This window comes from Mirounga angustirostris, unplaced genomic scaffold (assembly GCF_029215605.1).
Source record: "Mirounga angustirostris isolate CCGP_5_RB_7025 unplaced genomic scaffold, mMirAng1.0.hap1 SCAF_2, whole genome shotgun sequence".
Lineage (NCBI taxonomy): Eukaryota > Metazoa > Chordata > Mammalia > Carnivora > Phocidae > Mirounga > Mirounga angustirostris.
The window spans coordinates 117,434,482-117,451,593 of record NW_026991710.1 but is presented as its reverse complement, the minus strand read 5'-3'; the positions used below and the strand labels follow the sequence as shown (position 1 = coordinate 117,451,593).

Here is a 17,112-nt window from a genome sequence, read left to right as displayed (position 1 = left end):
ACTTGCTTTATTTTAATTTTTTTCCAAGGGTAAGTAAAACAATAATTGCCTTAATAACAACAATCATGTACAGCGAATTAAATAAAATTCCAAGTTTTTTGGTGCCTATTTCTTTTTTGTTCAGAATTCGGTATTTGTGTGTTAAGACTGGCTTAGATTTTGAACAAGTGTCCGTAAGCAGGGTTATTACTAAGAAGGACTTATTACCTGGGTTTTAAAAACGAGTCACTCATTTGTCTTTTTCTTTCCACATGGGTAAAGATGACAGACAACTGCTGTGAAGCTTCAGTGTTTCTGCCTGGTCATGCACAGTTCTGCAATATAATGCATAAATGTATAACAAGAACTTGGGCTTGCATGATACCTCGCTTGGAATAAGGAAATCCAGCCAGGCGCGTTCACGCGGCCATCTTCGCGCGCGCGCGCGCGCGCGCTCACACACACACGCTCGCGCGCGCACACTGACACACACAGACACAGACACAGACACACACACACAACACAGAGACACACACACACACACACACACACAGGTCAAAAGTTGATTAATTCCCGAGATCCCCCAGAATCTTTTTCTCTTTTCTGGCAGCTCGGCATCCAGTCAGGGTAGTAGTGAGGTTGGGGGCGTGGAGGGGCGGGGAGGGCGAGGCGAGGGAGGCGGGAGCCGGGTGCCGGTGCGTGCGCGCCCGCTCCTGCCGGGTGAGAGTCCGGGCCGGGTTTTGCGCCGTGTCCCCCGGCTTGTCTCACGGCCTCCAGCCGCCGCCGCTGCCGTGTTTACTGAGCTCGCGCGTCCTGATATCACTCCGCTGGCATGGAGGAGGAGGAGGAGGTGGAGGAGCGAGAGGAGGAGGAGGAGGTGGCGGCGGCGGCGGCGGCGGCGGCGAGCAGTTGATCATTGTGATGGTGGCAGGAGCAGCGGCGGCAGCGGCAGCCCAGCCGAGCGTTAGGGGCTGCTCTCCGCGCGGCGTTTTGCAAAGGACTTCACCGATCTACTTTTGCAGTCGCCTCGGACTGTCCATGTGTTTACTTCCCCCAGCCCGAGGATTCGATATCTAGGTTCCTGTGAAATGCAACTGAGCAGCCAAAGTACTTTGAGAACACGGGGCGGCATAAACACCAAAACTTTTTTGTGGAAGGAAAATGCAATAAGCAAGCTTGCCGTTTTCCGATGCGGTGTGGAGTGAGTGTGTGTCGCGCGTGTCCGCACCGGAGGCATATGCTTGTGTGTGTACATGGGGTGTATTTTTCGGTACGTAGGGAGAAAATGCTTGCCAACCACCGGAAATCTCCTGGAATTTATTAGAAAATAATGGATTATAAAAAGAAGGCAGGAGAGGAGCGGATCTCCCCTTGAGTTGCAACCCGATTTGCTGCTGGCTCAGTTTGTTGTGATTCTTTTTGTTGATAGGTGTCTGATGGTATTCTGATAACACCCCCCCCTTTTTTCCCCTCGAGCTTTACAGTTTAAAAAAAGGAAACAAAAAAAACCCACCCCAAAATCTCTCCCCCTTTTTTTCGCCCCGTCGGGATCGCTGTTTCCATCCATGTGCTTGCGTCTCCCCCGCGTTCCACTTAAACTATTTTAATTCTTGGACCCAAGGAGGAGGCTGATAGGGGGGTGGATAAAAAAAAGTTCTTCCAAAATAGTGTGCCCGGGGAGCAGGATGGGGGATTTCGCAGCCCCCGCTGCTGCCGCGAATGGCAGTAGTATTTGCATCAACAGTAGCCTGAACAGCAGCCTCGGCGGGGCCGGGATCGGTGTGAATAATACTCCCAATAGTACTCCCGCTGCTCCGAGTAGCAATCACCCCGCTGCCGGCTGCGGCGGCGGCGGCTCCGGGGGCCCCGGCGGCGGCTCAGCGGCGGTTCCCAAGCACAGCACCGTGGTGGAGCGGCTCCGCCAGCGCATCGAGGGCTGCCGGCGGCACCACGTCAACTGCGAGAACAGGTATCAGCAGGCTCAGGTGGAGCAGCTGGAGCTGGAGCGCCGGGACACCGTGAGCCTCTACCAGCGGACCCTGGAGCAGAGGGCCAAGAAATCGGGCGCCGGCACGGGCAAGCAGCAGCACCAGAGCAAACCCCAGCAAGATGCGGAGGCTGCCTCGGCGGAGCAGAGGAACCACACGCTGATCATGGTGAGGGCGCACTGGCAGCAGGCGTGGGGCGCGCGCGTGGGGGGGGGGCGTGGAGCTTCTTATATGGGGGGAACGGGTGTCTGATTTGCACGGTGGCGAGATGGGCTGAAGCCGAAGGGTTAACATCAACTTTTCTGAGGGAAAAGCTGCCGTCGTCGCTACCTGTTAATCTGTCAGGGTTGTCAGATTTGGGGAAGAGGGGGCGAGAGGGGAGAAGCCAGTCACGACTGCGAGGGGCGGAGGGAGCCTGGAGGAGAGCCGGAGTGAGGCACTGGAAAAGTTTTCCCCCCCTCTCCCTTTCTTAGATACGGATTTGAAAGAGAGTGAACCCAGAGTTGAAACCTCGCTCCTCCTCTTCACGACTCCCCACCCCACCCCTTGCCGTGCCGCTTCGCCTTTCCAGACCCGTCCCCCTGCGCCCACCCCTCTCAGCACATCCGCCGGGTGCAGGGAGAAATTGATGCTGTCGCAGATTCTGGGCGGGCACCAGGCCCTCAACCCCTGGGGGGGGGGGGGAGGGAAGGGAGAGGTTCTCGCCTCCTCTCCCTAGCTCACCCCCTTTGGGCTGAGAAAGTCTGAGAGTTTTGTGAATGAACTTTGAAGTGGGTGAGCAGCGAGCGAGGGTGGCTGCGCGCGCGCGTTCGCGGGAGCGCGCGCGGATGCGGGGCGCGGGTGCGCTCTCTCGCCGCTAGAGCCCCGAGGCTGGCCCGGCAGGTGGAGCGGCCGGGAGGGTCCAGGGGGGAGCGGCCTGGCGGGTGTTAGCAAGGGAGAGCTAGGCCCCCGGCCTGCAGCCAGGGTCCCGACCACGCAACTCCGCTGGGAATTCTCCTCCTCCCATTAAACTTGCTTGCACCGAGCCGGCTTCAGCCTCCACCCCGCTCCCCGCCAACTTTCCAAGCTGGTCTAATAAGCCCGGAGGAGTGGAAGGTAGCAGGGAGGTGAAAGAGGCTTAAATGGCTGGGTGGGTGGGTTCGAGGTAGATGAGCAGCCAATGGCTTAACTTCTCGCGGAGGAAGGGGCAGTTCCCACCCCCTAACCCTGAGGGTAGAATCCTTTCTCTTATCTCCTCTCTCCGGTTCTTTGGCTTTCCTTTCTGGGTGGGGGTGGGGGGGAGGCCGGAAGCTTGGGAAAGGTGTCTGCAGCCCCCCTCCCCCACCGCGCCTCCTGGCTTAGGGCTGCGCGTGTGTGCGGCGTGGGCCGGGCTGTGGGAATCCAGGAGCACGGCCCGGCCGCGCGCGGTCTCCCCTTTGCTTTGCCGACCGCCCCTCGATCGGCCGCGCAGCGCCCGGCGCGGGCGGCCCCCTCAGTCTGCGCTTTATACCTCGCGCACATCCCGGGTCTGGGAGTCCTCGGCGCCGAGGGTGGTGCCAGTGCGGCCGCGGGCTTTCGCCCGGCACTCTGGCCGGCGCTCCGTGACAAAGAGCCGGCTAGGGGGAGGGGAAGAGGAGAGGCCGCAGCGCTCGCTCCCCACCCTCTCCACCTCCCCCCACCCCGCACGTGAAGAGGAACAATTTGTTTATCTTGGGCTTCAGGAATCCTTCCCTCCTCCCCGTTCTCCGAGGCCGCCCGGCCCCTCCTCCTCCCCACCCTCCTCGGCGCGATCCTGCCCAGTCCCGCCGGCTGCACCTTCCCTCCTCCCCCTCCTCTTCCTCCTCCTACATCCCTCTGGCCCGCCTTCCCCCTCCCTCTCGGTGCGTGGCCGTCGCGGGGAGGGAGCGGGAGGCGCTTTGTCCGCCTGGCGGCCGGGCTCTGCCCCCGAGGCCGCCCGGCTGGGAGGGGCGCTGCGCCCCGCGGTCCTGCCTCCTCCGCCCGGGCCGCCCGCGCCCCGCGCGCCCCACACTCCCCAGCCCCCGATCCTGCCCCGGGCGTGAAGAAGAGGCGGACTCTGTTTAGAGGAAGAACGCCTGTCACCGGAGTCCGGGAGGGAGGTTCTGGCTTTACAAACAGGAAGCCGAAAGCCACTGACACACTGTAGCTTTTCTGATTGTACCCGGAGGCGGGGCCGGACCTGCATCTCGACCGTATCTCGCTGGCCCTTCTCCTACCTATTTCTCTCCCAGTCCGCGTGGTCTCCCTCTCCCCGCCCCCTCGCGCCCTTCCACATATGGGGAGACTCACTTTGTGAACCTAAGACTGAAGTAGAATTTGAAAGGCGCTGGCAGTTTCATGCCTGCCTGCTCCACCCCCTCTTTTCATGTGTTTGTACACCCCACACGCACGAATTGCGTAAAAATAGGCTTTTTTTTTTTTCCTTTCTTCCGTGAGGCTCCAAAATCTCAGCACCACGCAATTTCTCCCGACCTTTCGGGATGGAGGACTGCGGTGGCGTTACCTCGCCAGCTGGGCAACGCTGGAACAAAAGCCAGTACCCTCCCCGGTGCCCGGTCGCTTTTGATCGCAGGCGAGAGCAGTAGAGTTAGCGGCCAGAAAGTTTTCATGTTTGGGTTAGGTTCTCTCGAGGCTGCCCTGTGGGCCTTCGGAGGGGGAGAGGGAGCACTCGGGGTGTGCGCGCCCGGGTTATAACACACCCGCAGGTGGAAGGAAGTCGAAGATCCTGACGTTACCTGGAAGGAGGTAGCAAGCTCAAGCCAGAGCTTACTTTTGAAAATGCAAAGACAATGCTTACTTGAATGGAGGAGACATAAGCTGTAAATATAGTGAATCCCAGCTTAGCAAGTTAACAGACTTGAAAAATGATTGCCTGAAAAATAGCATTTGTCTGTCAATTTTGTGACAATTTAGCCCATTGATTAGATTGACGTAAATGCCAAGGCTGTGCACGGAACAGTATATTCTAGCTTCAGCTGTTTTTCACATATACATCTCCCATTGATATCAGTGGGAAGTATGTGTGATGAGTGTAATGAAAATAAACAGCCTTAATTCTTAAGCAAAGAGTTGCATGTAAAAAAAAAGGAAGAGTTGCATGTACATTCTATGTACCACAAAAAGGAAAGAAAATAACATCATTCTTGATAAGCTATTTTTTCTTTAAAAATAATTAGTTTAAAAATTCACATTGGCCCTTGAAATGAAAGAGTACTTTAACTTAGTCTATGTATGAGATAAAATTTTGGAAGCAGAGGTTGCCAAAAAAATGTTGAATTTTCATTTTCTTGACTTGGCGGCTGGATTATAGTTGGGCTCTGGTGGGGCACAGAGCAACTACATTTAGTTCTCAGATTGGGCTGTCTATCTGGAAGACCCCAAAGAAAAGCAATAATCAAGCAGAGCCAAATAATAATAATGGTGATGATAAAAATAAAGATGAATAGGATTCTTTTCTGTTTTATTGCTATTGTTGACCTTCTTAGGGCCAATATGTCCAAAGTACTAAATACCGATTAGTTCTCTTTTTGCCTGGTTTGGTTTAAGGAGGCAGTCTAATCAGTTCTTTACCTCTTTTGATTTGTTTTCTTATCTTATACATTTTTAAGCACAGGCATGAAAACAAAAAAATAAACAAGCAAACAAAAAGCAGGATGGGTGAAGTGAAATAGAAATCTTCCTTGGTTCCAGGCTTCTAGAAGGAGCCTAGGTTTTGTGTGTATTTCTAATAGCTCTGCCTGTTAAGAGACCAGGGAGCTCAAAAAGGCCTCTGTTTGAAGCTGCAGTATCTCAGGGGAAAGGTAATTTCTGGACATGTAGTCAGTCAAATGACATTTACCCATTCCGCCCAACACACTTGCACTTTGTTTGTATAGAAGGGATTGTCCCTCAAAGAGTTGTTGGTGAGAACTATTGATTTCACTTATTAAAGAGTCTCAGGTAAAAAGGTGTCTTTTCCTAAAATAGTTTTAATTATTTGTGGTAACAAGAGACATTGTTCGTTCTCTGTACATGGAACTGAAGGCCTGGTTAAAATTCTAAGGTAAACTCCAATTGACACATTCATTTTCAAATCAAAGATAGATTGACTTGACAGAGGTGTAATCATTCAGGCACACCAAAAAGCATGACAGTGCAGTCTTCAGAATTTCAAAATGGTGGTAGCCTTACTTGACCTGGTTCAGTCCTGTGTTTTCATGACTTTTTCACTCTGTTAGTGCCATTATAACTTTCAAAGTGTGCTTAATTTTTACGGAGTTTACAGACTGCGTAAATCTGTGTGGTTCTTGCTCTGAAGAGTTTATCACATAAAATTCAATTGATAATAAACTTATTAATTACTGAGTATTGGAGAAAACAGCAACCTATCCAGAATTTTCTCATCCATTCCTGGAACAGATCCAGGAAATGTCAACATATTAGTCCAGTGCTAAACCTCCTTATAAATGAATCTGGTTTCCCATTTCTTATCCTGTTGAAGGTAGATTACTGGCTCTGTATCCAGGTTTTTTGGCAGGCTTGTAATGTCAAACCATTTCTAAATCTTTCATAGGAACGTTTTCATTGGCTTATCCTGTTCTGCTATCCTGGGTGATAGGATTGACAGTTGCTTCTTGAAAAGCTTTCCATAGCCCACACAGGGTGTGCCTTAAGTTTGTGAAAAACTTTCTGGAATTTCATTGCCCTGTGCTTCACAAGTGTTGTCTTTTAATTCTTAAGAAACATTTTTTTTTTAAAGCTCCAATACATATCTAATTATATTATTTATGTTCTTTGGTGGTGGTGCATTTTATTTAGTACTGGGCAGCTAGAGATCAGAAACGTAGAAGCACATTTAGTTAATGATTAATCATAATCTACAAAATGCTCTCCGGGCTGAGTTCCTTCCCAGGGAAAGCTGAGTTTTCAGGCAGGTGGTATATTTGATACTTTCCATCCTGACTCATTAGAATTATAAGGGCAAGTTTTAGAATCTTTGTAGGTTTGTGTTACCTGAAATGAGGAAAATAAACAGTCCAGGTATATGGTTTACTGACATTTCTGTAAGAAGAAAGATGAGAATTTTAAACATTAAAATAGAGTTATATAGAGTCATTACATAAATATCTGAGACCAATAGCGAACTGTTATTAAAGAGGTTTCCTGACGGAGCTCTTCCATTGGTTGACATAGGGGGGTATCTCTCCCTCTTTCTCATCTTAGTGGTACTGCCGTACAAGGAATCCAGTATAATAAACCATTTTGCACATCACATAGTAATTCTTGGACACATTTGAAGTACTTATATATTATTTAATAGCATGGAATTTTATTTGTGATTAGTGCTCTGTGTTTGTTAATTAACAGTTCTGTACTGTGTTCTTGAGCTTAAGATGGCTAAATTCTGTCATCTTTTCCACGTTACTCATTATAGAGAACTGTGAAATCAACCAGACATCAAAATCTCATAAAGAACATATTTAAAACTCAATCCCATGATTTTTATAATATCTGCCTTTTAACTCTCCCAAATAGCTTTGCATTTTTTCACTCTATTAATCAGAGGTTGTTTATCCAGTTTTCAGACCCTGTAGCTGCTTGCTTTGTTTTTTCTTCCCCTCCTGCTGCCAACCTTTTGGTCTTTTCAATGACCTTTAGCACCTTTACCAAAGAGTGGGAAGAAGCAATAAGAAGAGAAATTTAATTTCAGGGCTTCCTCCTCTCATAACTATTGAAACTATTGGGGAGGATGCCAATTATTTTGGATTAATTATGGATTTGATTTTGTATACCATTTACTCTTCCTTAGCACAAATAATAGAGAATAGACTGAATTTTAAAATTTCAGTTCATTCGTTCAGCAGTATTGGTATATAGGTCATAATGCTTCATAGAAGTTAAAATGCTAAATCACACTCTTGCATCCAAGACTGAGTATATACTTTGTAGGTGTTTCAGTATTATTCTAGCGAGGTTTAAGGGGGATAACCAGTTTTTATTTGTTTGTTTGTTTTTCAGTCAGCATTAGGGTTGATGCCAGTGACTTCTCAACAGCTTCGGGCTGAGTTATGTCCCCTTCTCCTGACATTTTAAGTAAAATAATATGCTTTACTTTCCTGTTGTTTGAAACTAAGTTGACAGTGGTTTCTGTTTGTTTGTTTTAACAAAGCTGATTTACAGATGACTGCTCCAAAGTTATAGGATCCCCCAAATTAAATTTCATTAAAAATACAGCATGCTTTTCAGACAGACACATTCCAAAAATTCATTATTCATGTTTGTGAGTTGGCAATGTAGCTTCTGGAAAATCAGCTATCACTGAGAACTGATTAATTCTCCTAACTTAAAAGCAAAACAAAACAAAAAACTCTTGTTTAAACCTAGGAAAACTTAAAGAACTAAACAAATAAGGTTGGATGAAATTACTTAGAGGATGGAGTTGAGAGCTTGCTGTATAATAAATACTTAAAGATCATAGTTCCATTTAATGGATCAGAGAAGGGACACAACTCCCCCCCTCCCCCCTCCCGCTTAAGTCTACCTGGTCCATCTGTTAAAAGGTTGAGGAGCTTTTGAGTTGTGGATAAGCAAGTCCATTTGGGAAAGAAGCACAGCATTCCCTTAGGGCCACATAACACGTGCATAGAAAAAGGAAGTTACTGCTATGGTTCAGGTTTTTTTAAGGCAAGCTGTGTGTACTATTCTTGGGGGAATTTAATAAAAATCTCAAAAGGCTTGCAGTACTTACTCTGACAAAAGGAAAGTGATTCCTTAAGAATAATTTAGACATGGGGCGCCTGGGAGGCTCAGTCGTTAAGCATCTGCCTTCGGCTCAGGGGCTCAGGTCGTGGTCCCAGGGCCCTGGGATCGAGCCCCGCATTGGGCTCCCTGCTCGGCGGGAAGCCTGCTTCTCCCTCTCCCACTCCCCCTGCTTGTGTTCCCTCTCACTGTGTCTCTCTCTGTCAAATAAATAAATAAAATCTTAAAAAAAAAAAAAAGAAGAAGAATTTAGACACTTCTTTTTAATTATATTGGGCCTCCCATTGGTTGGAATGACCTTTATACTAAAGTAGGATCTTTTAAAATACAAATAACGAACATTCATCCTCCTTAGCAATGAATGGTTTAACCACTGTACAAAACTGGAGTGAAATATTTAATTTTTTAACTAACAGCCTCCAGAATTTCCTCTCTAATTCTTTAAATCTCCACCCTGTTGGGTAGAATCTGGTTGTGTAATGTTTCATGTTGTGGACCCTTCAGCCCTCAACTATATAGGCGATTATGTGTGCATGTGAAGACGTTGTTAGGATACATTACTGTATATCTCTTCTCCCCTCTCACAATATCTTTCAACACCTCCAGAAAACTTATATCTGGACAGAGGCTCCTTTCCCTTCAAAGGAAAAGGCTGAAGTGCTGTGAGTCTGTTTGTGCGGATTCAACCTGGGTTGTAACCCTGACTCAAAAGGATTGCACGGCTCTAAGAGACAAGCTCTGCCAGTGCCCTTTATTCTCACAGTGGTTGGTTATTTTTCTTTTCTTTGATTGTTTGTTAGATGCTGAAAGCAGCTCAGTGATTGAGAGTGAATCTAAAGGGATTGGTTCCCAGGAAAGGGCTTTAAGGAACTGAGGCAAAAGGGGATGAAGATTTTGGAGGCATCACCTGGGATGGATGGCAAGGGGGAGACACGAGAGATGATCGGTTTTGCTCATTTGTGGTAAGCAGACAGTGTCCTGGTGTCTTGGGAGCTTACAGAGGTGAAGCGTGCTTTTAGTCTATTCTGAACCTTCAGACCTTACAAAAACTCAAATATATATGTTTTCAAGAGCCAATGGCAATATTGTTTGTATATGGAAAAAATCACGTTCCTAAAATATTTTCATGCTTTCTTAAATGATTACTGCTGCCATTGGATAGATTTACTACTTATAGGATTCCTTTAAGTCAGTGATTTTTAAATCGGTGGAGATTTTGCTCCCTTCCCCTCCCTGGGAACATTTGGCAATGTTGGGAGACATTTTTGGTTGTCACACTGGAGGGACGCTACTGCGGTCCAGTGTGTAGAAGCCAGGAATGAAGCTAAGTATCTTACACTGTGCCCACAGTACCTGGTCCAAAATATCAGTGTTGCTGCTATTGAGAAACCCTGCTTTAAATAAGGAGCTCCCCTAGGATGTCGAAAATATACAGTGTGGCTTTATTCACAGCTTTTCAAAAACACTCTTATTACTTAAGGAGTGGAGAAAGGAGGAGGTGCGGCAGAGGGTACCTTGGAAGGAGTTAAAGGGCCTCTGTGCTGCATGTCCGCTCCAGCCACGTGACCATCCGACTTTTCACTTCCTGACTGTCCACCTCTTATCTCCTTGCCTGGCAGAAGGGGAACAGTGATCATTTATTTGTACCTCACAGAGTGATTGTTAGGCCCCAATGAATGAATATATATATATATATATGTAAGAGTCCCAAAGACTTTACGGCACTCTGCTAATGCTAGGCCTATTTTTATGAGTTACTTGCACGTCACTTAATTGTTCGCCTCCTGTGCGGGTGCAGACGTAAAAGTTGAGTCATTGGAGGCTTGTTTCACTCAGGCATAAGCCAACATCTAATGGCTAGGTATTGAGCAACTGCTACATCTTCGACACGATTTCTAGGCACTGGGGATACCCTGGTGAAAGGGGCATCCTTGCTCTCGTTGGATGCACACTGCAGGACATGGTTTCCTGGTTCGGATTAGCTGTTTGAAATGGTTTTGTGGTTTTATGAGAACACGTTAATGGAAGTCATTAATAAACTAATGCTTAGGAAAATCCTAGAGTGCTAAATGCTTTGTATCTTCTTGCAAGCTTTCTGTGGCTATGGTTTTCTTGCATTGTTTTCTGTATTTCATTATTTTTCAAATGAAACCTCTTTGTGTGGGGAGAGGATTTATTGGTGTGGTGGGGAATAAGATTAAGGTTGTTAAAAAAGAGGCAGGTGATCATCTTTCTTTCCTTTTTTTGACTAGGTGACACTTGTAGCACCATGATCACGGCTTGACATCAAGATTTTAGAGGAAATTAGACAAAGAAGAGAACATTTAGAAAGAAGCAGGCAGGAAGGTGCAAGGACTTGAAACCATGTCATATGAAAAACAGTTGGAAGACCTGGAAGTGTTTAGTCTGATTTAGAGGGTATGATTGCCTTCTTAAAATATTTGAAGGGCTGTCAAGTGAAGAAAGGATTAGATGTGCTCTTTATGGCCTCAAGGGGATAAAGTTAGGATCAGTGGTTGGTGGTTATTAGGAGTCAGGTTTGGTTTAATATATATATATATTTTAAAGATTTTATTTATTTATTTGGGAGAGAGAGAGAGAGCATGAGAGAGGGGAGGTCAGAGGGAGAAGCAGACTCCCCGCTGAGCAGGGAGCCCGATGCGGGACTCGATCCCGGGACTCCAGGATCATGACCTGAGCCGAAGGCAGTCACCCAACCAACTGAGCCACCCAGGTGCCCTGGTTTAATATTTAAAAAAACACAATTATATCAAAATTAAACCTGTTCAAAGATGAAATGGGCTGTCTTGATGAGTGAAAATGTTCAGCAAAAGTTGTTCAGTTGGCTAAGTGTTGGAGAAGGGGTTATGACATCTTTTTTTTTTTTTTTAAGGTTTATTTATTTGAGAGAGAGCACACGCACGTGCACGCGAGTGCATAGGGGGAGGGCAGAGGGAGAGAGAATCTTAAGCAGACTCTGAGCTAGGCGTGGAGCCCGACACGGGGCTCGGTCTCCTGACCCTGAGATCATGGCCTGAGCAGAAACTAAGTCAGGCACTAAACAGACTGTGCCACCCAGGTGCCCCATGACATCTTTTTAAAATTATAAAACTTTTCAACAATATAGAAATAAAATACCAGTTAGTGAGGACAGAGATTTTGTCTCTTTATTCATCTTCATATCATCATGACTAGAAAAAGACCTACTGTACATAGGAAGAACCCAAAATATGTGTTGAATAAATTGCTAAGTGAAAGTAGTTTAAGAAGTGACTTAATTCTTCTCCTTCATGTTACCCCCTTCTCAGAAGTGACCATGGTTTATAATATCTCTCTCCAGACCTTCTTCTGTTCACTTACATATATACTATATATTGTATATCATCACATGTTAGCTTTTTTCTACACAAATGGAATCGTACATATGGTTCTGAGATATACTTTTTCCACATAATATGTTTTGGAGATCTGTCCAAGTCATTACATATAAATATATGTAACATTACATATATATGTGTGTATATATATATATATATATATATATATATATCAGTTCATTCTTTTTAACTGTTATATAGCATTCCATAATATAAATGTTCCATAATTTATTAAATGATCCTCTATTGATAGACACTCTTATAGTTTCTCAATTTCTGCCAATTAAACGTTACAGCAATGAACATCCTTATTCATATATTCCTTATACATATGTGAGCGTTTCTGTAGCACAGATTTGGATTTCTTTCTATATATGTAATGTATAAAGAAAAGGTTGACCAAAAATAACCTTTTAATCTAATATGGTTTAATATAGCACCTGAATCCTATTATAGCCTATTTTAGAGCAAATGATAATTGTGTTTCCTCAAAAATACAGCTTCAAAAAAAAAGTGTCAACTCTAGTAACTGGTGCTGGTCTTTGCAGTCTAGGGTGAACATTGTTAGTTTTTAAAGGTTGTGTATCTGGCAACGTATCTTATAGGAATGACTTTCCTTCTTTTCATCTGGTCCTGAAGAGGAAGTTAGTAGGAGTCTAGTTAACCAGTACCTGTTCAGGCTGTGAAAGTGGGAAATTCACTTTCTTGAATGAGATTGTAGTTCTCTCTACCTTTCCCGAGCTTTGTGTTTCACCGACCCGTGTGGCTTCATTTGTAAAATGTATTTCACTTGGTGCTCTAGTACCTGGGGTACCAATGGGAGCGGGTTTGAGTGGTCATAAAAATCTAAGGTCTGTGAGTTGCCACTTCCTACGGGTTAAATTACCCTGACTAATCCAGTCATCTGTGTAACATGGTAATAACAACCTGCTGACCGGGCCAGCTGTAGAAAATGCATCAAAATGGACTTGCCTCGACAGTCACCTTATAGCATTTGTTTAGACAGTGAGAAGTCCTATCAGTTTTCATCATACATGTATGCTGAAATGGTCTGAAGACTGCCCTTGATTGGAGTTCTTGGTCATTTTGATTTACCTCTGGCAGAGCGGCTGCCCTACACCGAGAGGCTAATAAGTATAGTCTGTGTTTTTATATAGCTGGAGCAGTTTGGCTCCAGAATCTGGGTTCTCGGCTATAACGTTATTCTGCCTTCACCTGCCTGAAGTGTTCTTTCTTGAAAAGGTTGTGCGAATAGCTGGATTTTTGAAATAACCATGCTCTGCCAAGGAACAGTCCTTACCTACTTGACTTTCCTTTAGATTATAGGATCAGTTTGAACAGGAGTCAAAATTAAGATACGTGGTCTCTCGCAGTTTGAACAGGAGTCAAAATTAAGATACGTGGTCTCTCGCAGGGTGCTGGTCCTGCTACTTGATAATGAGGATCCCCGCTTTGCTCTCTCCTGGCCTCATATACCTCTGGCCTGTGTGTCCCTCCTTATCCTTTTTTTTTTTTTATCACCACCTCATGTTTCACCTTTGCCACAGGGCGGTAGGACCTGGAAGCTTGTGCCGGATGTAGGTGGCAATTACCTGAACCACAGAAATAAACCCAGGGTAGGCATGTAAGTGACTGGGGACCTGAACTTTATAGGTCGTTCTCTACCAAGTGATTTGATCAACTAGGCATTCCGTTTCAAGTTAGGACGTACATGTTGATTAGCAGCAACCATTTTCTGCCATTTAGCTGAGCCACCTAGCACCTTCGTGAGAAAACCCCCCCACAAAACTTGTGGCCAGTGAAGTTAATGCACCCGTGTGCTCGGTGCAGACTTTAGGGAAGGGTGCTTCAGCCTAAAGACAGCTAGATAGCTTCTGTTTCCACAGCTTAAATCGCATGAGTTAGTAATGTATGTAAAATAGGAACCTTGCTCCTAATCTTCTAACCAGGCCATCCAATATGATAAACCTACAAGTTCCTTACTGTTGCTGTTCTGGTCAGACAATAAAATTTCAACCTCTCATTTTTGCTGCCGACAGTCAGGTTTAGTTTTGCTAGTCTTCAGTCCCTCTGAGGAGTATCGTACTTTTTTCGTGTTTGCTTCTGAATATTCCTGGATCTGTTTCTTTCATTTCTAGCACTAGAACATTTTCTCTGAGGGATGACTTTCACCCATGCACAAGGTGAACAACTACCTTGCATTTTGCACGAAGTATAACATTTACCTTTATATTGATTGTAGTCAAGTAAATGGTTATATGTTTTGAATATTGGTTATTTCATAGCTATCTGATTATATTATTAGATAAAACCTGTTTCCCAAAGGCTATTGAGATCACACCTATGTTGTAGTAAACTTCTGATTTCTAATTCCTTTGGAAAGCATTTTCTTATTTCCAGTTGAAAGGGTCCAGAGATGATTTGTAATAGGAAAGAAATGACTACAATCAATTCTTACCTTATTGTGGAGTTTTTTTTTCTTTAAACATATCTTAGAAAAGTATTTCAGACCTTTTGAGTTTTATTTGTTTTTTGAAGAGAGTTCAATAACTGTGGATATAAATTCATAAACAGGAGTGTTAGAGGTCAACATTCACATTAATGCAAAGAAATTTGACGCATCAAAGCTCAACAAAATTTTCTGGATGCTCAGGAAAGGAAAAGAGATAAAACTCTTGTAATAGTTTATTCTTGGGTTTTAGCTTCAGAATGTCTAAGTGATAATAATGCCAGAGTTCCCAGCGGGGGTAAAACATTCCCTTTGCCTGTTCCCATCTTCTGTTCCGGGCTCCCATTGTCCCAGTTCTAATCCACTGTGGTATTTCAGTCCATCCTCTCCCGACCTTCTGTTCATCCAGGAGAAGAGTGTGTGGCTATAGCAATGGATGCCTTTGCAAAGCATGCCGGTGGTGTTTATCTTTAATCACTTAAGGTATTTCCTCACAGTGGAGTGTGCACATCGGCACTTCGGCACCTCATGGATTGCAACATTCCCTTGCCACTTACATCCTGCCCTGGCCCTTTACCGGGAGGTTCTCTGAGGTTTGGTAAACAGAGGTGGTTTATATAAAGAAGCAACTTTCTCAGTTTAGATGTTGTTGTGGCTAAATGGTTGAAAGCGTATTTTGCAGTTTAACTAGGAATTCCTAAACGGTTTGCAGCTGCTATTGGGTTTTTAAAAAACACGTTCATTTTCTTCACTGAAGTATGGAAACAATGATTTTAGATTTGGATTTCGTGCTGCTTAATTCTCAGAAGCTATTGAAGGAATATTTGAAGAACTTGTTTGTTGTTAACAGTAAATAACCATACTCAGAAAGTATTTTTGGCAGGTTGTATGTGTTAGAGGGGAATACGTCTGGGACCCACACCGAGCTAAGAACATGTAGTGGTAACATTGAGGGTGACCAAGTAGGATAAACTGGTGCTTTGAGGATGGGGGATATCTGGCCCTTAGGCTATTGAAATTCAAATGGGCTGTTGCTTTTTCAGTGTTTGATCCTGTTCTTAGGTTGAAAGGATTGATATGAATCATTCAGGAGCCTTTTATTAACTTTAAGTTATGGTCTCAGATTGGAACTGGAACACTCAGAAACATGGAACAGTAGTTTCAAGTAAGGGCGCTTAATGACAGTGTGTGCTTGTGAGAATTGGGTCTTGTGTCTTTGTTCCCTCCTTGGAGGCACAGGTTGTCTGTGGTACTGGTTTGGTAGGCTTCATGTTTATCTGTGGTCTGGAATGTCAAAGGATTGCAAACCTGAGAATTTTGCTTCCCTCTTTAACCTAAAGTGATGGTGTGGGAGTTTCTGGTATTGGCTCAGGGGGTGGGGACAACCATATATGGGAGAGGAAAGGGGGACTGGCTGGCTTTGGTATTTCCATCCACACTTTCTAATGCCATTCTCATTACTTTATTAACGAAGGGTGGATACTTTGAATAATTATTTATGTCTGTCTTTTCCTTCACAGTATAATGCACACTTCACTTGTTTCTTCAACTTTTCATAATGTATGTGTTTATGATACACTGAAGAGCCATAAATTTGAGGAGAGAGATAATTAGCTTTGACAAACTTACAAAAATGAGACTGTAAGAGGAAGAGGCAAGAGGGTTGCTTCAGAAAAGGATTGCATTTCTGGGCTTAAGGGAAATTACCCAGATAAGAAATTCTGCAGTGTTAAAATTCACAACCATTTGGGTGGCACAGGGTATAGGAAGAAAGGAGTTATTTTGTGATTTTTAAAAATTTAAATATGTTTCATAGTTTAAACAAATCTTTTTTTTTTTTTAATTCTCAAAGTAGAGTTTTTAAGTGGAAAATTCAAGACTGAGTAATAAAATGGGAGGAAGAAACAGCAGCTCAGTCAGTGGTGTTAAAATTTCGTGTGGTTTGCACGCCATTTACCTTTAGTCTCTTTCTTAGCGTTAGTGTGGATTGTTTTCGAGGAACCTGTGTTTAATAGCTATCTTACCTTAAAGAATAGTTTTCCTTTCACTTTGGTGGCTCATGTATTCAGGGAAGCCTTCAAGAAATATGACTTGCATTAACTTGACTTAGCAGTCCATCCTGCCCCTCCCAATTTGGGGATCCTTTGTAAAGGGGACAATTAAATTGTCTCAATGTCTATAAGGAAGATTAGCCATGGGTTGGGTTAAGTTATTCCTACTATTGTACATTATTTTCTGTTTTCTGGATTAAAAAGAAAACTTGAAGACAGAGTGTGAGAGATTAACACCGAAAGGGAGGAGGGTAAAATTCATGTCATCTGAGGTGAGCAAGGCTCCAATAGTGCCATTATTTCAATGGCTCTTCTTCCCTGGGCCAGATCAGGCTCTCATCCACAATGGAGGCCATGATGATACAGGGGGTAAAAGGATCTATCTTGAATGTTCTGAGATATAGTGGCTTAATGCTCATAAGAGAGAGAAAAGGCTTTTTAGGGGAGGTCCACCGAGAAAGAAAAGGTTTAGACAGTTCACTGTCAAGTCTACAGGATGAGTTATGTTTGGTTACTGTCAGCTCTCAGCAGCA

General features: G+C 44.6%; 1 protein-coding gene across 2 annotated transcripts in view; it reads left to right on the top strand.

Annotated features, from left to right (window-relative positions):
* The first annotated feature begins 737 nt into the window (after positions 1–737).
* MAML3 (mastermind like transcriptional coactivator 3) overlaps positions 738–17,112 on the top strand; it is a 397,869-nt gene continuing 381,494 nt past the window's right edge. For both annotated transcript variants that reach the window (XM_045880414.3, XM_045880413.3), the window contains exon 1: positions 738–2,135. In XM_045880414.3, the coding sequence (XP_045736370.1) occupies positions 1,665–2,135 (471 nt within the window). In that variant the 5' untranslated portion in view covers positions 738–1,664. The remainder of the gene's footprint in view (positions 2,136–17,112) is intronic.